At 35.7% G+C, this 23,441-nt stretch overlaps 2 protein-coding genes and 1 long non-coding RNA gene across 10 annotated transcripts in view; 1 reads left to right on the plus strand and 2 right to left on the minus strand.

Annotated features, from left to right (window-relative positions):
* Positions 1-23,441, plus strand: part of LOC113659134 (carcinoembryonic antigen-related cell adhesion molecule 5-like) — a 569,148-nt gene that overhangs the window by 534,219 nt on the left and 11,488 nt on the right. The gene's annotated exons all lie outside the window — the stretch shown is intronic.
* LOC113659133 overlaps positions 372-23,441 on the minus strand; it is a 62,916-nt gene continuing 39,846 nt past the window's right edge. For 5 of the 8 annotated variants that reach the window (XM_047801204.1, XM_047801203.1, XM_047801205.1 and 2 more), the window contains 6 exons: positions 13,723-13,965; positions 5,742-6,059; positions 3,458-3,775; positions 2,837-3,079; positions 1,989-2,306; positions 372-1,755 (listed from right to left, as the gene is read on the minus strand). In XM_047801204.1, the coding sequence (XP_047657160.1) occupies positions 1,739-1,755; positions 1,989-2,306; positions 2,837-3,079; positions 3,458-3,775; positions 5,742-6,059; positions 13,723-13,965 (1,457 nt within the window). In that variant the 3' untranslated portion in view covers positions 372-1,738. Of the gene's footprint in view, positions 1,756-1,988; positions 2,307-2,836; positions 3,080-3,457; positions 3,776-5,741; positions 6,060-13,722; positions 13,966-21,850; positions 22,094-22,415; positions 22,474-23,441 lie in introns of all 8 variants that reach the window. The other 3 variants (XM_047801209.1, XM_047801210.1, XM_047801206.1) reach the window with 3 other exon arrangements.
* Positions 14,470-16,339, minus strand: LOC125138885. Its single transcript, XR_007138002.1, has 2 exons — positions 16,069-16,339; positions 14,470-14,610 (listed from the first exon to the last, which is right to left on the minus strand). It is a non-coding gene; the product is annotated as an uncharacterized LOC125138885 (long non-coding RNA).

A 23,441-nucleotide genomic window follows, 5' to 3' on the forward strand; every position in this document is an offset into this window, starting at 1 on the left:
ATTAGAATGCAGCACTTAGACTTCTTGGAATTATGAAAACTTGCAGTCAACATCTCTGTGGTTTGGTTATACTGTTTGCAGAATTTGTAGTCTGTAAAATGTCTCTCAACATCCTGGTTGTTTTGGCCTCCTCACAGTCACAAAAGCTGGACTGTGGAACACGACCATTATGCCAGATGTCATATCACTGTCTATAATGTCTATATGTCATATCAATGTCTATAATAGCTAAAATGTCTAAGGAGTAAAGTATCAATGTACAGGTATTTAATAAAATGTCTCCACTATGATAAAACTACAAATGAACAGTATACATGAGCAGATCAGTTGATTTCTTTTGTATTTCTTGTGTGTGACACAGTGACATGGTCAAATAGTATAATGGATTTATTTACACAAAACTACAATTATGACATTGTGGCATATGTGAATGTGTAATAGGCTTTATATTGGCTGCAGGTGTCATTACTCTATAAACACACAGATTAATCCTTTACTTGTTTTTGTTTGAAAGAAAAAGAAACAGACATTTTTCCAACTTTCACACAAGATTTATGTTTAAAGAAATTCTTCACAAATTATTTCTTCAACAGCATGATAACAGCTTCATTTAAGCATTGCAGTATTTTGAATATTAAAAACTTAAAGCTTTAGAGAATTAACTAAGCATTTGCGCTGGGTTCATCAAGAAATCTGCATGAAGCGTGAGGCTAGTTTAGTTTTTGAAAAGAACATATGGATTGATATGTATTTCTTTTCTCTGTTCATTTTGTTGTTGATGGTTCAGGTCCGTAGCCAGACTATTGAAAGGGGGGGTCTTTTTCAAAAAGTTGACCTTTTTGCAGTTTTTCTTTTTATTCAGTTTTTCTATTTAATTATTTTGCTGGTTGCTGTATTTGTCTTGACACTTATGGATTTAGTACACTGGTTAGTTCCAATCTTCTTGGGTGCAATTATTTCGTAATTAGTACAGCGTGTTAGCTGGGTAGGCATCATAAATCAATTAATATACTAATTATTCCAAATAATTTACCTCAAGCGATCCGCTTTGAAGTTCTCGGAGGAATAACGACGCGCACCGAAGGACAGGAGCATTTCCATTGGCTCCAGTCTGCCGGTATTGGCCAATCACAAAAGTTGACATTGCACAGCCAATATCACTGAATATCCCACTATGTTTTATTATAATTACGGTATGTTTATATTGTAGACTATTGAGTGGATAAAATATAGAAATCCTTTTAATTAACATATATCTATATATCTATATCTATATCTATATATATATATATATATATATATATATATATATATATATATATATATATATATATATATATTATATATATATATATAACTCCTCCCCCCAACATTCAGAGGCGATGCTTCACCGTTGCTTTGAAAAGTGTATTGCGAGAACTCTCTCTGAACTGCACGCGTGGCACACACACACACACACACACACACACACACACACACACACACACACACACACACATAAACACACACACGTCCAGCTACAATAATGTATCATATTAATTTGAAACCGCAACCCAGAATATTTGTCACAAGCATTGATTAAAACAATGATGACAATAATCACATGAAAAAAAAATTCCGGAACCACCCGAACCACCCCTGCCAACGGGCTTGTGGTTATATGTTTCTAGTGGTTCAGGAGGGATGAGCTGCTGACATGGAGGAAAGCAAACAACCGTCTTCTTCTTCTTATCCAGGTTTACATTCTTTCTTTATCTGTGTTTGAAAATGACACTCTGGTGATCACCACACTTAATGTGATAAATAATTAAAGTTGTAATAACATTAAAAGCCTAGATTTTTTTGTTGTTTTGTTAAGTATGTACAAACTAAAAAATTTATAGAAATCTTGAGAGAGACAATAGTGTGGATGAATGTTTATATTTTATACATTTATAAAATAACTTGTAGTGTGCTGTGTGATGCGATTAGAGGTTGTGTGGTCCTACCTTCAATGTTCACCTGGAGAGTATAACTGCCTTTACTTCTCCCGTCTACATCAAAGATGTTTAAAGTGTATGTTCCAGAGTCGCTCCTCTCTGCACTGGTTAGTATCATAGTTTTACTATCATTAACAAACTGCCATTTTGGGAGATGTGGTGTTGGTGGGGAACTTTGGGTTTTTCTATATCTTAACATCAAACTAGTGAACTTTAGGTCAAACCCATCCTCCAGCGGCATTTGCAGGTACAGTCGTTGTCCCACAGCTACATAACATGGATTAATCTGATTAAATCTACAGACAACATGATCCTTAAACAGTGAACCTGCAGAGGAAGAAAAAATCATCAGCATTCTGTTAATATCATTGCAAATTGAAACACACCTCTGATCTGTGTAAACTTCAAATGTCTGTGTTTATCTTCTGCAAGTGATTTAGGTATTTGTTGGATTTTATTAGCAGAACAGAACACATTCATGACTTCAAAGAACAAGCAGCTGTAGGACAATTTCAAATACTGGGGGGAAACCATATGTTTTGTACTTTTGAGTGTTCAATAAAAGATGACCGATATAATGGGTGTGGGTGGAGTTAGTCACAAGTGTCTGTGGGAGTGGGTGGAGTTACTCAAAAATGTCTGTGGAAGGGGTTAGTTACAGGTGTTTAAGAAGCTGTGGAAGTGGGAGGGGTTAATCAAAAGTGTCTGTGTCAGTGGGTGGAATTATTCAAGATTTCTGGTGTGGGTGCAAGAGGGATTAGTTTTAACCAGATATTTGGCTGTTTTATCTCTGTATTCATAAACTGCTGCATTGGAATTTTGTTCTGCAATTCATTCTTTATAAAAGACAGACTTACCAGGACATTGGTGGAGTTCAGCAGTATCGTGGTCACGGCTGACATGATTTTCTACATGGCAGGTGATGTTTCCTTGATGGTCTTGTTCCAGTGTGACAGTGCTGGTCCCGTTCTTCAGTTGAGGGAGTGTGTTAAAGTCAGATGTCCAGCTGAAGTGAAGGTTGTCTCCATCAGCAGAACAGGTCACTTTCATGACTCCAGAGGACAAGCAGCTGTAGGACACTTTCACTGAGGACACCTGAGCTGTAGATTAGAGATAAACATCTCAGAATAAATTACTAAACACATTATCAAAATAGAAATACAAGAACAAATCAGAAACACATTAACATAATCTCAAAACAAAAAAAGACAGAAAAACGATGACTTTTTCTTGAGCACTTCTTTACTGTATTTTAAAGTTTTCCATTCTAACATCAAAATTCCTAGATTTTTTGTGACATTAAGTATGTATATTTCTGCATTTTTAAATAGATGGAGCCTCATTTGCATAAATAATTATAAAATTACAAAAATTAATCTTGAGAAAGTCTATAGTGTGGATGAATGTTTATATTGTATACATTTATGAAATAACTTGTAGTGTGCTGTGTGATGTGATTAGAGGTTGTGTGGTCCTACCTTCAATGTTCACCTGGAGAGTATAACTGTCTTTACTTCTCCCGTCTACATCAAAGATGTTTAAAGTGTATGTTCCAGAGTCGTTCCTCTCTGCACTGGTTAGTATCATAGTTTTGTTATCATTAACAAACTGCCATCTTGGGAGATGTGGTGTTGGTGGGGAACGTTGGGTTTTTCTATATCTTAAAATTAAACTAGTGGTCTTTAGGTCAAACCCATCCTCCCAGGGAATTTGCAGGTGCAGTCGTTGTCCCACAGCTACATAACACGGTTTTATCTGATTAAATGTACAGACAACATGATCCTGAAACAGTGAACCTGCAGAGGAAGAAAAAAATCATCAGCATTCTGTTAATATTATTGCAAACTGAAACACACCTCTGATCTGTGTAAACTTCAAATGTCTGTGTTTATCTTCTGCAAGTGATTTACGTATTGTTGGATTTTATAAAAAAAAAAGAAAGAAAAGGCAAACAAACAATATTGTTAACAGCATCAGTGAATTAAGTATAAATAAATTAAATTTCAGTAAACTGTTGTCTGGCACTGAAAATTGTGTTCATGATCATTTTGTAGTAGCGTATTGTCTTTAAGTATTGTGATGAGATATTTTTGTCAGAATGCTTTAGACTTCTGTAAAGCTTCATGTTAACAGTGATGATAGGAAAAACAGACAGGTGCAGGGTTAAGCATTAGGATCAATTCTGTACGTCAACATATGTATGAGACCATTACCCATGAGGTATGCAGGCATTCACAGAAAAAAATTTTTTGTACTCTTGAAAGGCATAGAGTGTGTGAGGTTAGTCACTGGTGTCTGTAAGAGTGGGTAGGGTTAGTCAAGAGTGCCTGTGGAGTGGGTGGGGTGTGACAAGAGTGTCTCTGGAGTGGGTGAGGTGTGACAAGAGAGTCTGTGGAGTGGGTGAGGTGTGACAAGAGTGTCTATGGATGTGTAAAGAGAAATGATCAATAGTGACTTTAGTGGAGTAACAAGGAGAAATCAAACTGTGAAGCAGCGGGTGGGATTATTCAAGACTGTCCTCAGTGTGTGTTGGGATTGGAATGAATTATTTCTGGTGTGGGTGCAAAAAAGGTAAACATTCATTTTTATTCAATTTAAACAGTAAATATTAACTAGACATTTGGCAGTTTTGTCTCTGTGTTCACAAACTTCTGCATTGGAATTTTGTTCTAGATGATGCAACATAAGCATAAAGAAAAATCACCATATTAAGCAGATTATTTAGTGAAAAGCAACAATAGAAGCTGCTGCTATTGAATCATTCTTTAAATAGGTGTTTTCGAACTTTGGAATTTTGCCGTATTTATTATTAATATATTTGTTGTTCTAGTTATATCTATTATATTTGGTTCCTAGCTGCACTAGGTGGCTAATGATGTACTTTATGTGGCCTGGACAACTTACTTTCAGTCCTTATATCTGTGATGTTCTATGTAGCTCTGTTTAGTGTCATGTTGCTCTATTTATAGAGCTCTAATGTCCAGGAGAAAGGCTGTTTTACCACAATATGTACTGCATCAGCTATATGTAGTTGAAATGACAATAACAGATTCTAGACTTGACTTGAATAACATTTAATGTAATTGTAAAAGAATTACAAAACATACATACAAGCACTATTCATGTGTGTTATTTTTTCCCCAGAAAGGTTCACAGGACATCAGGTTAAGACTAGAGGAATGAATCTAGACCATACAAATCCACATAACACAAGAAAGGTTGCAAGACTTGCTTTCATGTACAGTAGTTGCAAGCAAAAGGTCTTATATGAAGCTTGCATAACTACCAAAAAGATGCTGCATGGTGCATTTATGGCTCGGTCATGCATCTTTTCTTAGTTTATGTTGGAAAATAAGACCAACTATGATCATTAGAATATCGCAGGCAGGTAAACTGGGGTGATGTGGCTGAGGCTGAGAAAAAGTGAGGATTCACACACCATGCTGACACTGCTAAGATTTCATCCACTAGCTATTTCTTATGTGTTATACATTTAGTCTAACTGGGTTTTTACCAGACATCTAGCTGATTTGTCTCTGTGTTCACAAACTGTTGCATTGGATTTTTGTTCTTTAAACCATTCTTTATAAAAGACAGACTCACCAGGACATTGGTGGAGTTCAGCAGTATTATGGTCACAGCTGACATGATTTTTTTTACATGGCAGGTGATGTTTACTTGATGGTCTTGTTTATATTTTATACATTTATGAAATAACTTGTAGTGTGCTGTGTGATGTGATTAGAGGTTGTGTGGTCCTACCTTCAATGTTCACCTGGAGAGTATAACTGCCTTTACTTCTCCCGTCTACATCAATGATGTTTAAAGTGTATGTTCCAGAGTCGCTCCTCTCTGCACTGGTTAGTATCATAGTTTTATTATCATTAACAAACTGCCATCTTGGGAGACGTGGTGTTGGTGGGGAACTTTGGGTTTTTCTATATCTTAAAATTAAACTAGTGGTCTTTAAGTCAAACCCATCCTCCAGCGGCATTTGCAGGTGCAGTCGTTGTCCCACAGCTACATAACACGGTTTAATCTGATTAAATCTACAGACAACATGATCCTGAAACAGTGAACCTGCAGAGGAAGAAAAAAATCATCAGCATTCTGTTAATATTATTGTAAACTGAAACACACCTTTGATCTGTGTAAACTTCAAAAGTCTCTGTTTATCTTCTGCAAATGATTTACTTATTTTGTTGGATTTTATAAGAAAAAAGGCAGACAAACAATATTGATAACAGCGTCAGTGAATTAAGCATAAATAAATGAAATTTCATAAATAAATTAACTGTTGTCTGTCACTGAAAATTGTGTTCCCCATGAAATTAGCATATTTTCTAATATAATCCAGAGATTTTAGTTATATAAGAAGCATGAAAAAAGATAGATGATTCCCCATTTGTATAAACACATAAAAAAAAACAATTAAAAATATTGAATATTGTAGAATCATATTGTAGTAGCATATTGTCTTTAAGTATTTTTGATGAGATATTTTCGTCTGGTTGCTTTTGACTCCTTTAAAGCTAAATGTTAACAGTGGTGATGTAAAAAAAAAGCCTGTGCATGGTTAAGCATTAGGATTAAGTTTGTATGTCAACATATGTATGAGGCCATTTACTATGTCAATGCAGGTATTCACAGAAAAAATCAACTATATAATTTGTACTATTGAAAGGCATAGAGTAGATGGGGTTAGTCACTAGTATCTGTGGGAGTGGATGGGGTTAGTTACTAGTGTCTGTGGGAGCGGGTGGGGTTAGTCACTAGTGTCTGTGGGAGTGGGTGGGGTTAGTCACTAGTGTCTGTGGTAGTGGGTGGGGTTAGTCACCAGTGTCTGTTATTTCGTAGAATTTCTAGATTTCTTAGAATTCATTTATTTTGTTATTTGTTTGTTTATTTTATTAAAACATAATTTGATTAATGAAGTTATTCACAGAAAAAAAAAACATTCTCTACTTTTGAAGTGCAGGAAGTGTTCAATTAAAGCTGACCGATTTACTGATATCTGATATCACATGTTTAAACTACATTTAGACCATTTCTCATTTCATAAAGCAGAAACTGTACAACTGCACATGTAGTAAATAAATGAATCATGCATTAATAGAGGATAAAACTTACCCATGACAACGTGGGTGTAAATCAACAGGACTCCAAAAATGACCTGTATTCTCATTTTGTCCAGAGAACAATCCTCTCTCTGTACTTGATGGAGATCTTGGACCTGAATGATGAACTACTACAAAAGCAAGATGGAGCGTCGGAACCATTATATGTGGGTGGGACAGGACACACCCACTTTTTAAGACCAATAATATTGGACCCACCCACTTTTACCGTCTCTATTCAGCGCATATGTCTGTTCACTTTTCAGAGCGCCGCCAGTCGAATCCATTCTGCTTGAGGAATGCCCTAATAAATTGAACTCCATTCCGCGTTTTACCTACAGCATTGGCCACGCTCCTGCTTTTTGTAATCCATTCCACTTGGCTCACTAGAGTCCATATAAATCAAATTCCATTCCGTGTTTTCTCTACTCGCGCCTGCTACACATATCTAATGCTGAGTCTGGCTATTTGCTCACATACAGTACTACTGTCACTTAACAAAACACTGTCTATAAAGGCTAATGTTTTGTTTGTTATTATTTAAAGAGTCTTTGTCAGATATTTGCTGTGTAGTTGTACTAGCTACTACTGTTTTAAGTACTGTTTTACCTTTTAAATCATGAGATATTGTCCACATGTATTCAACAACAACAAAAACTGAGCGATTACAATAAACTTTATATCCTGTAAGTTGAAGAAAAAGTAATGCGATGCACTTATTGCATCAGATGCAGCTGTTTTCATAAAATGTTAATACAGTATAATGACGCACGTGTCTGACCATATATAAAGCCATAATGCCAATTTTCAGTGTTGTAATGTAACGAAGTAAAAATACTTCGTTACTGTACTTAAGTAGAAATTTCACATATCTGTACTTTACTTCATTATTTAAATTTATGTCAACTTTCACTTTTACTCCACTACATTTCCTAGATAAAATGTATACTTTTACTCCGTTATATTTCTACTAAGCATCTTCGTTACTCGTTACTACAAAATAAAATCAGAAGAAATGTGTGCGACTGCAATAAGGGAGGTTTGGCGAATCACTGCTCCTAGATTGCATTACGCTCCGCATGCTCTACGGAGAAGCACAGGTACGCGCAGCGTGCACGCGCAGTCAGAGCTGGAGGCATTTATCTATAACGTTAAACGGCTGAAAGACGCAAATAAGGCAACCAAAAGCAGTGAAATGTCACTATTCTTATTACCAGAGTTGTAGCACAAACAAAATATTAATGCAAACAATCCATTCAATACTAAATAAAAATAACATTTATTGATTTGGTCTTTGTCTTGTGAATATTTTTTTTTATTAATTACTGCATTGATTGGACACACTGTTTGTAGAGAATGCACACATACATGAACTGATTTGATACAAGACTGGCATCAATACATCATGCATAAAATTTTGGTGTCCACTTCTGCCATTTAATAATACCATAACTTTTGGCTTACTATGTAGTCATATAATATATAATATAAAACTCTTCTTGTTTTAAATTCACACTGAGGGCTAAAACACCTAAAGATGAAATCCTAGAACCGCCCCTGGTCTTATGCCTACCGAAAATCACTGAAATTTTACTTTTTACATTTTCTTCAAATACTTAAGTACATTAAATATCACAAAATGACTTTTGATACTTAAGTACAGTATATATCAGATACTTTAAGACTTTTACTTGAGTAATATTCTAAAAGGTGACTTTCACTTCTACCAAAGTCTTTTTCTAGTACGATACTTGTACTTTTACTCAAGTATTGCTTTCTAGTACTTTATACAACACTGGTTATCTCTAATGAATCAAGATAGTAGACTTGGAGCCATGTTTCCAACTCAATGATTAAGGCTGCAAAATCAGCCACGAGCACTTACAATAGAGCACATGTTAATCTGTGAACATGTTAATCACATGTTAATCCTATTTCTGTAAAATGTTTGTGAAAATTAAATGCAATGTAAATCTCCCAAGAAATTCTGTACCAAATACTTTGACAATCAATGTATACTTAATACACTTCTGCTAATGCAAGGATTTTGTGTTTGTATTTTTTCCACACCAAGCCACGCCTGTCCATAAGCCCCTCCCCACAACCAAAGCCCCGCCCCCAATCTCACTCCAAACTGAACTCAAAAGATGACAGCCCTGCTATTTCAGTGAAATTTGTCTGGAAGGAGGACCCACCCACATTTTATTTGCTTCCGACACCCATGCAAAGTACATCCGAATGCAGCACTTAGATGTCTTGCACTTGTAAGTGAGAACTTGTGCAGTCTGCATCTCTGTGGTTTGGTCATCTTGTTTGCATTTTTTTTTTCTCTAAAATGTCTCACAACATCCTGGTTGTTTTGGCCTCCTCACAGTCACAAAAGCTGGACTGTGGAACAGGACCATTGTACCTGATGTCATATCACAGTTTATGTCTATAATAGCTAAAACGTCTAAGCAGTAAAATATCTATGTATTTATAGTATTATAAGTGCAAATAGAAATATATAGATAAATATATATTTTTTATTATTTATTGATTAATTATTAAGAGTTGTGAATAAAAAACTGAATCATGTTTGTTTTTGTTTGAAATAAAAAGACATTTTTTTCACACAAATACTTAAGATTTACATTTATAGAAATTCTACAAAAATTATTTCTTCAACAGCATGATAAAGGCTTCATGTAAGCATTGTGGTATTTTGAAAATTTAAAAATAAAGCTGAAGATAATTAACTCTAAACATTTGCGCTGTGTTCATCAAGAAATCTGCATGAAGCGCGAGGCTAGTTTAGTTTTTGAAAAGAACATATCGATTGATTATGTATTTGTTTTCTTTGTTCATTTCTTGTTGATGGTTATATGTTTCTGGTGGTTCAGGAGGGATGAGTTGCTGACATGGAGGAGAGCAACCAACCATCTTCTTCTTCTTATCCAGGTTTAAATACTTTCTTGATCTGTGTTTAAAAATGACACTCAGGTGATCACCACACTTAAATCACCACAGAAGCTTTACATGCTACATTTTTTAAAATTCTTACTTTTAGTTATCCTCTGTTTCCTGTGGATGTTGGTGTAGATGTAAAATGCCACAATCAGAGATATCAGGATGATGATTTCCAAGAGCCACACAGACACAAACACCATGAAACCTGAAAGAGAGAAATAGCATGAAAATAAAGTCAGTACACAATCATTAGTCTCAGGGAGGGAATTAGTACATACAGGAATGTAAGAACATCAGAAAAATAGAGAAATTTGAAAGACTTGGCACAATTATACTGTGCTGAACTGGTCACTGCAGAAAAAGAAAGAAAAATCACCATATTAAGCAGATTATTTAGTGAAAAGCAACAATACAAACTGCTGCTATTGAATCATTCTATAAACAGGTGTTTCTGAACTTTTGAATTGTGCTGTATTTATTATTACTATATATGTTCTAGATATATCTATTATATTTGTTTCCTAGTTGCACTAGGTTGCTAATGATGTACTTTATGTGGTCTGGACAACTTACTTTCATTCCTTAGCTCTGTGATGTTCTATGTAGCTCTGTTTAGTGTCATGTAGCTCTATGTTGTTCTATGTAGCACCATGTAGCCATCTTATTATTTCTTATTTCTTATTTTATACATTTACTCTCAGTAGGTTTTTACCAGACTTCTGACTGATTTATCTCTGTGTTCACAACCTGTTGCACTGGATTTCTGTTTTTCAAACCATTCTTTATAAAAGACAGACTCACCAGGACATTGGTGGAGCTTAATGGTATGGTGGACACGGCTGACATGATTTTCGACATGGCAGGTGATGTTTCCTTGATCTTCTTTATCAAGTAAGACAGTGCTGTTCTTGTTCTTCAGTTGAGGGAGCATGTTAAAGTCAGAAGTCCAGCTGAAGTGAAGGTTGTCTCCATCAGCTGAGCAGGTCACTTTCCGGACCTCAGAGAACAAGCAGCTGTAGGACACTTTCACTGAGGACACCTGAGCTGTAGATTAGAGATAAACTCCTCAGGATGAATTAGACACTGTACGATTGATCACATAACCAAATATGCAAGAAGAAATAAACTTAAATATAGATGTGACAAATAATGATTTAAGTTCTAACTACATTAAAAGCCTAGATTTTTTTTGTTGTTTTGTTAAGTATGTAAGAGAAGCCTCATTTGCATAAACACTATAAATATGAAAATGTAAAAATAAATCTTAAGAGAGACTTTAGTGTACTGTAGATAAATGTTTATATTTTACACATTTATAAAATACCTTGTAGTGTGCTGTGTGATGTGATTAGAGGTTGTGTGGTCCTACCTTCAATGTTCACCTGGAGAGTATAACTGCCTTTACTTCTCCCGTCTACATCATAGATGTTTAAAGTGTATGTTCCAGAGTCGCTCCTCTCTGCACTGGTTAGTATCATAGTTTTATTATCATTAACAAACTGCCATCTTGGGAGATGTGGTGTTGGTGTGGAAATTTGGGTTTTTCTATATCTTAAAATTAAACTAGTGGTTATTAGGTCAAACCAATCCTCCCAGGGCATTTGCAAGTGCAGTCGTTGTCCCACAGCTACATAACACTGATTAATCTGATTAAATCTACAGATATGATCCTGAAACAGTGAACCTGCAGAGGAAGAAAAAATCATCAGCATTATGTTAATGTTATTGCAAACTGAAACACACCTCTGATCTGTATAAACTTCAAAAGTCCGTATTTATCTTCTGCAAGTGATTTACTTGTTTGTTGGATTTTATTAGAATAAAACCAGACAAACAATATTGATAACAGCATCAGTGAATTATATATAAATAAATGAAATTTCATAAAACGGTTGTCTGTCACTGAAAATTGTGTTTCCCATGAAATTATCATTTTTTTCCAACATAATCCAAAGAAATTATAGTTATATATGGAGCATGAAAATTGACACAATTTAGATGATTCCCCATTTGCATAAACACAAAAAAACAATAAAATATATTGAATATTGTAGAATCATTTTGTAGTAGTGTATTGTCTTTAAGTATTGTGATGACATATTTTAGTCTGGTTGCTTTAGACTACTTTAAAGCTTCATGTTAACCGTGATGATGAAAAAAAAAGCGTGTGCAGGGTAAAGCATTAGGATTAATTCTGTATGTCAACATATGTATGAGACCATTGACTATGACATACTCAGGTGTTCACAGAAAAAAAAAAATAGAGATATTGCACTCTTGAAAGGCATAGAGTGGGTGAGGTTAGTCACTAATGTCTGTTGGAGTGGGTGGGGTTAGTCACTATTGTCTGTTGGAGTGGGTGGGGTTAGTCACTATTGTCTGTGGATGTGTAAAGAGAAATTATGGTGTGGGTGCAAATAGGGTAAACATTCATTTTTATTCAATTTAAACAGTAAATATTAACCAGACATTTGGCAGTTTTGTCTCTGTGTTCACAAACTTCTGTGTTGGAATTTTGTTCTAGATGATGCACCATAAGCATAAAGAAAAATCACCATATTAAGCAGATTATTTAGTGAAAAGCAACAATACAAACTGCTGCTATTGAATCATTCTATAAATAGGTGTTTTCGAACTTTGGAATTTTGCCGTATTATTATTAATATATTTGATGTTCTAATTATATCCATTATATTTGTTTCCTAGTTGCACTAGGTTGCAAATGGTACACATTATGTGGCCTGGACAACTTACTTTCAGTCCTTAGCTCTGTGGTGTTCTATGTAGCTCTGTTTAGTGTCCTTCTATGCTTTTAACCTGTGTTTGTCATGACCAGAGACTGACATTGTCATAGGTTGTTTTCTTAAGATCATGAAAAGGGTCAGGAATTAGACATAAACAATGTCCAGTAAATCTTCTAGTAGGCCTTCTAGCAGACCCTAGCCTGGTCAGATTAGCTTGGTCAGGAGATGATCATGCAGTGATTTTGAGCCAATGATTGATGATGTTTTGCTTTTGCATATCTTCTTTACGAGAATTCTGTCTATAAAATCTTGATGTAATCAATGATTGTGGCCCTTCATCCCTCCTGCTATATGCGGAGTGTTGGGTCCTGCTGTGCAGCTGAGCACAATAAATTGTGAGACCTTTTTTACTCTTGCCCGTGTCTACCAGTGTTATACTTTATTTTTTAAATCTCTCAAACCTCAAAACTTCCAAAACACATACATATAGAGATAAAAGCACGATTCATGTGTGTTACTTTTTCCAGAAAGGTTTACAGGACATCAGGTTAAGGCTAGAGGAATGAATCTGGAACAGACTGATTTACTTTCATGTAGTTACAAGCAAGAGGTCTGATATGAAGCTTGCATGACTAACACAGATGCTGCATGGTGCATTTATGACTCAGTCATGCATCTTTTCTTAGTTAGTTTATGTTGGAAAATAAGACCAACTATGATCATTAGAATATTGCAGGCAGGTAAACTGGAGTGATGTGGATGAGGCTGAGGAAAAGCGAAGATCACACACCATGCTGACACTGCTTTCATCCACTGGCTATTTCTTATGTGTATAACATTTACCAGACATCTGGCTGATTTGTCTCTGTGTTCACAAACTGTTGCATTGTATTTTTTTTACTTCAAACCATTCTTTATAAAAGACAGACTCACCAGGACATTGGTGGAGTTTAGCAGTATCGTGGTCACGGCTGATATGATTTTCTACATGGCAGGTGATGTTTCCTTGACGGTCTTGTTCCAGTGTGACAGTGCTGGTCCCGTTCTCCAGTTGAGGGAATGTGTTAAAGTCAGATGTCCAGCTGAAGTGAAGGTTGTCTCCATCAGCAGAACAGGTCACTTTCCGGACCTCAGAGAACAAGCAGCTGTAGGACACTTTCACTGAGGACACCTGAGCTGTAGATTAGAGATAAACACCTCAGGATGAATTACTATAGACGCTGTATGATTAATCACTTAAACAAATATGCAAGAAGAAAAAAAACATAAATATGGATGTGACAAATAATGTTTTAAGTTCTAGCAACATTAAAAGCCTAGATTTTTTTGGTTGTTTTGTTAAGTATGTAAGAGAAGCCACATTTGCATAAATACTGTAAATATAAACATATAAAAATAAATCTTGAGAGAGAATTTAGTGTAGATAAATGGTTTTTTTTATATACATTTATAAAATAACTTGTAGTGTGCTGTATGATGTGATTAGAGGTTGTGTGGTCCTACCTTCAATGTTCACCTGGAGAGTATAACTGTCTTTACTTCTCCCGTCTACATCATAGATGTTTAAAGTGTATGTTCCAGAGTCGTTCCTCTCTGCACTGGTTAGTATCATAGTTTTATTGTCATTAACAAACTGCCATCTTGGGAGATGTGGTGTTGGTGGGTAACTTTGGGTTTTTCTATATTTTAAAATTAAACTAGTGGCCTTTAGGTCAAACCCATCCTCCAGCAGCATTTGCAGGTGCAGTCGTTGTCCCATAGCTACATAACACTGATTAATCTGAGTAAATCTACAGACAACATGATCCTGAAACAGTGAACCTGCAGAGGAAGAAAAAAAAATCAGCAGCATTCTGTTAATATTATTGTAAACTGAAACACACCTCTGATCTGTGTAAACTTCACAACAATATTGATAACAGCATCAGTGAATTTCAGTAAACTGTTGTCTCTCATTTTAAATTGTGTTCCCCATGAAATTAGCATTTTTTCCAACATAACCCAAAGAAATTTTAGTTATATATGAAAAATCACACATAATAGACAATTCCCCATTTGCATAAACACATAAAAAACATCCATTCATTCATCATTCATTCATCTTCTACCACTTATCCGAACTTCTCGGGTCACAGGGAGCCTGTGCCTATCTCAGGTGTCATCGGGCATCGAGGCAGGATACACCCTGGACGGAGTGCCAACCCATTGCAGGGCGCACACACACTCTCATTCACTCACACACACACACTCACCACGGACAATATTCCAAAGATGCCAATCAACCTACCATGCATGTCTTTGGACCGGGGGAGGAAACAATAAAATATATTAAATATTGTAAAATCATTTTGTAGAAGTGTATTGTCTTTAAGTATTGTGATTAGATATTTTAGTCTGTTTGCTTTAGACTACTCTAAAGCTTCATGTTAACAGTGATGATGGGAAAAAAAGCCTGTGCAGGGTTAAGCATTAGGATTAAGTCTGTATGTCAACATATGTATGAGACCATATACTATGTCCATGCAGGTATTCACAGAAAATTAAACATAGAGTGTCTGTGGGAGTGGGAGGGGTTAGTCACTAGTGTCTGTGGGAGTGGGTGGGGTTAGTCACTGGTGTCTGTGGGAGCGGGTGGGGTTAGTCACTAGTGTCTGTGGGAGTGGGTGGGGTTAGTCACTAGTGTCTGTGTGAGTGGGTGGGGTTAGTCACTAGTGTCTGTGTGAGTGTGTGGGGTTAGTCACTAGTGTCTGTGGGAGTGTGTGGGGTTAGTCACTAGTGTCTGTGGGAGTGGGTGGGGTTAGTCACTGGTGTCTGTCAGAGTGGGTGGGGTTAGTCACTAGTGTCTGTCAGAGTGGGTGGGGTTAGTCACTAGTGTCTGTGTGGGGTTAGTCACTAGTGTCTGTGGGAGTGGGTGGGGTTAGTCACTAGTGTCTGTGGGAGTGGGTGGGGTTAGTCAAGATTATCGGATGTTGTCAAATCGTATTATAGTAATATACTGTACAGTCAAACAAATTTTATATTTCTTAGAATTCATTTACTTTGTTATTTGTTTGTTTATTTTATTAAAACATAAATTGATTGATGAAGTCATCCACAGAAAAAAACATTCTCTACTTTTGAAGTGCAGGAAGTTTTCATTAAAAGCTGACCGATTTACTGATATCTGATCTCACAGGTTTAAACTACATTTAGACCATTTCTCATTTCATAAAGCAGAAACTGTACAACTGCACATGTAGTAAATAAATGAATCATGCATTATTAGAGGATAAAACTTACCCATGACAACGTGGGTGTAAATCAACAGGACTCCAAAAATGACCTGTATTCTCATTTTGTCCAGAGAACAATCCTCTCTCTGTACTTGATGGAGATCTTGGACCTGAGTGATGAACGACTACAAAAGCAAGATGGAGCTTCTTTTACAGAACTAATAATACTTTACTGAGAAACAGGAAGTTGCAACTACTAACACCCACTGGGCTGTCAAGTGTCACACATTGAGAGTGACAGTCACGCATTTGGGTCTTTTCTCATGCTCTCCAGCCAACATTGTATTTGTCACGCAGAAAAACGTTTTGACTATTTATCATATATTTAACAAGCCGCAGCACCCAAAATGTATCTGTCCGCACCGCTGTCTCTATGGAACCAGGCAGGAATCAAGCTCATCTCAGTTCTTAGTCGAGCCTGACACTTATCAGCCAATCAAAAAAAAAGAGGATACACAATAGCCAATCAGAAAATAGCACTATCTGGGTAAGATTTAACACAACAATGAATGAAAAAAAACATTCATTAGAGAGGGTATATTCGATAATCGGTTTGAACAAATCCTCAACACGAAACAGCTTGTCTCTGGACGGGACATTGTCCTCAGTCATGACCCTAAAAATGTCTGGGCTTGTGCTGAACTGTTTTAAATGGGAGCAACATTACAAATGATAAAGGAGTCCAAAAAGGCAACAAACACTTACAATAAACACCACCAGTCATAATCTCTCTCTCTCTCTCTCTCTCTCTCTCTCTCTCTCTCTCTCTCTCTCTCTCTCTCTCTCTCTCTCTCACACACACACACACACACACACACACACACACACACACACACACACACACACACACAAACAGACACACACACACACACACACACACACACACAAATTAATACATGGAAACTAAATAGGGGGGGGGGGGTGTTGGAGGGGTGGGTTTGGAGGGGGGGAATGTCTCACTGGCCTGTCTTCACAACTTGAGAGGCCTGCACTCATTTCCTCCAGTGTTTAGAAAGAAAGAAAGAAAGAAAGAAAGAAAGAAAGAAAGAAAGAAAGAAAGAAAGAAAGAAAGAAAGAAAGAAAGAAAGAAAGAAAGAAAGAAATAGATGCATGTTTAATCAGTTTATTAAAATAAAATCTTACTACTGAGAACTGATCAAAGAACAGCTGTCTGTTGCTGATTAAAATGTGCTTCTTTATTAATACAAAGTATATCAGAATGCAGCACTTAGACTTCTTGCCCTTGTGAGTGAGAACTTGTGCAGTCTGCATCTCAGCACCATCTCTGTGGTTTGGTCGTCTTGTTTGCAAATTTTTTTCTCTCTAAAATGTCTCACAACATCCTGTTTGTTTTGGCCTCCTCACAGTCACAAAAGCTGGACTGTGGTACAGGACCATTGTCCCTGATGTCATATCACTGTTTATGTCTATAATAGCTAAAACGTCTAAGCAGTAAAGTATCAATGTATTTATAGTCTTATAAATCCAAATATAAATATATAGACTGGTCAATCAGCTGTTTTTACAATTTATATGTTACTTTTTTATTATTTGCTGATTAATTATTATTAAGAGTTGTGAATAAAAAACTGTTTGTTTTTGTTTGAAAGAAAAAGAAAGACATTTTTTCACACAAATACTTAAGATTTACATTCATAGATATTCTACAAAAATAATTTCTTCAACAGCATGATAAATGCTTCATTTAATATTAAAAACATAAAGCGTGACAAATACAATGTTGGCCGGAGTGCGTGAGAAAAGACCCAAATGCGTGACTGTCACTCTCAATGCGTGAAACTTGACAGCCCTGTGAGTGTTAATAGTTTTAACCTGTTTCACAGTTAATTGGTAATAGTTCTGTAAAAGAAGCTTCATGTTGCTTTTGTAGTCGTTCATCACTCAGGTCTAAGATCTCCATCAAGTACAGAGAGAGGATTGTTCTCTGGACAAAATGAGAATACAGGTCATTTTTGGAGTCCTGTTGATTTACACCCACGTTGTCATGGGTAAGTTTTATCCTCTAATAATGCATGATTCATTTATTTACTACATGTGCAGTTGTACAGTTTCTGCTTTATGAAATGAGAAATGGTCTAAATGTAGTTTAAACCTGTGAGATCAGATATCACTAAAACGGTCAGCTTTTAAGGAACACTTCCTGCCCTTAGAAAGTAGAGAATGTTTTTTCTGTGAATGACTTCATTAATCGATTTATGTTTTAATAAAATAAACAAACAAATAACAAAGTAAATGAATTCTAAGAAATATAAAATTTGTTTGACTGTACAATATATTACTATAATACGATTCGACAACATCCGATAATCTTGACTAACCCCACCAACTCCCACAGACATTAGTGACTAACCCCATCCACTCTATGCCTTTCAATAGTTCAAAATGTATAGTTTTTTCTGTGAATGCCTGCATCGACATAGTAAATGGTCTCATGCATATGTTGACATACAGAATTAATCCTAATGCTTAATCCTGTGCAGTCTTTTTTCCATCATCACTGTTAACATGAAGCTTTAAAGGAGTCTGAAGCAACCAGACCAAAATATCTCACCACAATACTTAAAGATGATACACTACTACAAAATGATTCTACAATATTTAAAATAATTTATTGTTTTTTTTATGTGTTTATGCAAATGGGGAATCATATATATTTTGTCATTTTTCATTCTCCATATATATTATAGATCACAACCTTTGTGCAAAAACTGACGTACGCACGTTTCCAGCCCTGTTTTGTGCGTATGCACGGTTTATAAATGAGACCCCAGGTCATTATCCTGGCTCAGTGATCCACAGCTCATTATGTAATCCAAGGCTCATTATGTAATCCACAGCTCATTATGCGACCCATTGTCTACAAAGCTGTCAGTCACAGCATGTCGACGCCTCTTCGCATATGGCCTTTCAAAGTAGAAAGTGGCTTTTAAATTTTAAATCAATGTATTGTTTAATGTGAATAAGCAGGCAGGATGATTTTCACATGATTACAAAAAAAAACCTACATTAGAAGATCTGTTCTCAAAAAGTCTTGTGAAAACAGGTTTACTATAGGTTTTGTGGCCTTATTTCAGAGTTGTTGTTTTTTTTGCTTTTTCAAAAACAAAACTTATTTTTCACACACAAAACTTATTTTGTCAAAAATTCAAACACATAGAAGTTGTTTCCATATAATGGTAGCCCAGTTTGTGCTGAATACAGTGTAATAAGTCTTTTGTCAATAATATATTTGAAAACAACTAAAAAGAACCAAATGCAAGAGCACGTCAAAATCTCTCAAGGGGCCCAAAATACCCTCAGACCCCAGAGGGTTAATGTCGTGATTTTTCTTTATGCTTATGGTGCATCATCTAGAACAAAATTCCAATGCAGAAGTTTGTGAACACAGAGACAAAACTGCCATGTCTATGTTACCCGCTCTAGGCCAGAGAAACCCAGAGGGGCAAGTTGAATGTATAACACTGCACAGAGACACGTTTCCTGCTCTTGATCCAATGTTTAATGAACTCTGACCTTTCTTTCTCTTTTCTGTTTTCTCTCATATAAGGTCAACATGAATTACAACTATTCAGTTTCAGAAAAAGAACATATGTAACAATGGGAAAATACATTTCCAATCAACTATGTATTCAAAAGTCCATATGTTCAAATAAATTCCATATTTGTTCCAGTAACTCAATAGGGCATCAATACAAACAATACACTGCATCATGTATTCTAAATAAATGTAAATAATCACATCATATGATATTCATCACCACATTCACATTATAAATTGTAATTTAAATCACAACTGTTTTCATTTACTTTACTCACATATTCACACTTCAATAAACAGGCTTTAAGCAGTTTATTAAAATAAAATCTTACTACTGAGAACTGACCAATGAACAGCTGTCTTTTGCTGATTAAAATTTGCTTCTATATTAATACAAAGTATATCAGAATGCATCACTTAGACTTCTCACACTTGTAAGTGAGAACTTGTGCAGTCTGCATCTCTGTGGTTTGGTCATCTTGTTTGCAATTTTTTTTCTCTAAAATGTCTCACAACATCCTGGTTGTTTTGGCCTTCTCATGTCACAAAAGCTGGACTGTGGAACAGGACCATTGTTCCTGATGTCATATCATTGTTTATGTCTATAATAGTTAAAACGTCTAAGCAGTAAAATATAAATGTATAGTCTTATAAGTGCAAATATAAATATATAGACTGGTCAATTATTATTAAGAGCTGTGAATAAAAAAAATTGATGTTTGTTTTTGTTTGAAATAAAAAGACATTTTTTTCAACTTTCACACAAATACTTAAGATTTACATTTATAGAAATTCTACAAAAATTATTTCTTCAACAGCATGATAACGGCTTCATTGCATTGCATTGCATTGCAGTATTTTGAATATTTAAAAATGAAGCTGAAGATAAATAACTCAAAAAACATATACGCTGTGTTCATCAAGAAATCTGCATGAAGCGTGAGGCTAGTTTAGTTTTTGAAAAGAGCATATTGATTGATATGTATTTGTTTTCTCTGTTCATTTCTTGTTGATGGTTATATGTTTCTGGTGGTTCAGGAGGGATGAGCTGCTGACATGGAGGAGAGCAACCAACCATCTTCTTCTTCTTATCCAGGTTTAAATACTTTCTTGATCTGTGTTTAAAAATGACACTCAGGTGATCACCACACTTAAATCACCACAGAAGCTTTACACGCTACATTTTTTAAAATTCTTACTTTTAGTTATCCTCTATTTCCTGTGGATGTTGGTGTAGATGTAAAATGCCACAATCAGAGATATCAGGATGATGATTTCCAAGAGCCACACAGACACAAACACCATGAAACCTGAAAGAGAGAAATAGCATGAAAATAAAGTCAGTATGCAATCATTAGTCTCAGGGAGGGAATTAGTACATACAGGAATGTAAGAATATCAGAAAAATAGAGAAATTTGAAAGACTTGCCATAATTATACTGTGTAGAACTGTTCACTGCAGAAAAAAGAAAAAAAATCACCATATTAAGCAGATTATTTAGTGAAAATCAACAATAGAAGCTGCTGCTCTTGAATCATTCTATAAATAGGTCTTTCTGAACTTTGGAATTGTGCTGTATTTATTATTAATACATTTGTTGTTCTAGTTATATCTGTTATATTTCTTTCCTAGTTGCACTAGGTTGCTAATAATGTACTTTATGTGGCTAGGACAACTTACTTTCAGTCCTTAGCTCTGTGTTGTTCTATGTAGCTCTGTTTAGTGTCATGTAGCTCTATGTTGTTCTATGTAGCACTTCTATGTAATACCTTTTTTACTCTTGCCCGTGTCTACCAGTGCTATACTTTATTTTTTAAATCTCTCAAACCTCAGAACTTCCACAACACATACATATAGAGATAAAAGCACTATTCATGTGTGTTACTTTTTTCCAGAAAAGATTACAGGATATCAGGTTAAGACTAGAGGAAGAGGCAAGAGGTCTGATATCAAGCTTGCATGACTAACAAAGATGCTGCATGGTGCATTTATGGCTCAGTCATCCATCTTTTCTTAGTTTGCTTATGTTGGAAAATAAAACCAACTATGAACATTAGAATATCGTAGGCTGGTAAATTGGGGTGATGTGGCTGAGGCTGAGGAAATGTGTGTATAACATTTACTCTCAGTAGGTTTTTACCAGACATCTGGCTGTTTTGTCTCTGTGTTCACAAACTGTTGCATTGGATTTTTTTACTTCAAACCATTCTTTATAAAAGACAGACTCACCAGGACATTGGTGGAGTTCAGCAGTATCGTGGTGACGGTTGACATTATTTTCTACATGGCAGGTGATGTTTCCTTGATGGTCTTGTTCCAGTGTAATAGTGCTGGTCCCGTTCTCCAGTTGAGGGAGTGTGTTAAAGTCAGAAGTCCAGCTGAAGTGAAGGTTGTCTCCATCAGCAGAACAGGTCACTTTCATGACTCCAGAGGACAAGCAGCTGTAGGACAATTTCACTGAGGACACCTGAGCTGTAGATTAGAGATAAACACCTCAGGATGAATTTCTATAGATGCTGCACAATTAATCACATAACCAAATACGCAAGAGTAAATAAACATATAGATGTGACAAATAATGATTTAAGTTCTAGCAACATTAAAAGCCTAGATTTTTTTTGTTGTTTTGTTAAGTATGTAAGAGAAGCCTCATTTGCATAAATACTGTAAAAATGAAAATCTAAAAATTAAACTTGAGAGAGATTTTAGTGTGGATAAATGTTTATATCTTATACATTTATGAAATAACTTGTAGTGTGTGTGTGTGATGTGATTAGAGGTTGTGTGGTCCTACCTTCAATGTTCACCTGGAGAGTATAACTGCCTTTACTTCTCCCGTCTACATCAATGATGTTTAAAGTGTATGTTCCAGAGTCGTTCCTCTCTGCACTGGTTAGTATCATAGTTTTATTATCATTAACAAACTGCCATCTTGGGAGATGTGGTGTTGGTGGGGAACTTTGGTTTTTTCTATATCTTAAAATTAAACTAGTGGTCTTTAGGTCAAACCCATCCTCCCAGGGCATTTGCAGGTGCAGTCGTTGTCCCACAGCTACATAACACTGATTACTCTGATTAAATCTACAGACAACATGATCCTGAAACAGTGAACCTGCAGAGGAAGAAAAAAAAATCATCAGCATTCTGTTAATATGATTGTAAACTTAAACACACCTCTGATCTGTATAAACTTCAAAACAATACTGATAACAGCATCAGTGAATTGAGTATAAATAAATTAAATTTCAGTTGTCTGTCACTGAAAATTGTGTTCCCCATGAAATTAGCATTTTTTCCAACATAATCCAAAGAAATTTTAGTTATATATGGAACATGAAAATGGACACAATATACAGTATATGACTCCCAATTTGCATAAACACATAAAAACAATAAAATATATTGAATATTGTAGAATCATTTTTTAGTACTGTATCGTCTTTAAGTATTGTGATGAGATTTTCATCTGGTTTCTTTAGACTCCTTTAAAGCTTCATGTTAACAGTAATGATGAAAAAAAAAAAAGCGTGTGCAGGGTTAAGCATTAGGACCAATTCTGTATGTCAACATATGTACTGTATGAGACCATTGACTATGATATACTCGGGTGTGCACAGAAAAAAAACTATATATATTGCACTCTTGAAAGGCATAGAGTGGGTGAGGTTAGTCACTAATGTTTGTTGGAGTGGGTGGAGTTAGTCACTAGTGTCTGTGGAGTGGGTGGGGTTAGTCACTAGTGTCTGTTGGAGTGGGTGGGGTTAGTCACTAGTGTCTGTTGGAGTAGGTGGGGTTAGTCACTAGTGTATGTGGATGTGTA

This window comes from Tachysurus fulvidraco, chromosome 15, assembly GCF_022655615.1.
Source record: "Tachysurus fulvidraco isolate hzauxx_2018 chromosome 15, HZAU_PFXX_2.0, whole genome shotgun sequence".
Classification (NCBI taxonomy): domain Eukaryota; kingdom Metazoa; phylum Chordata; class Actinopteri; order Siluriformes; family Bagridae; genus Tachysurus; species Tachysurus fulvidraco.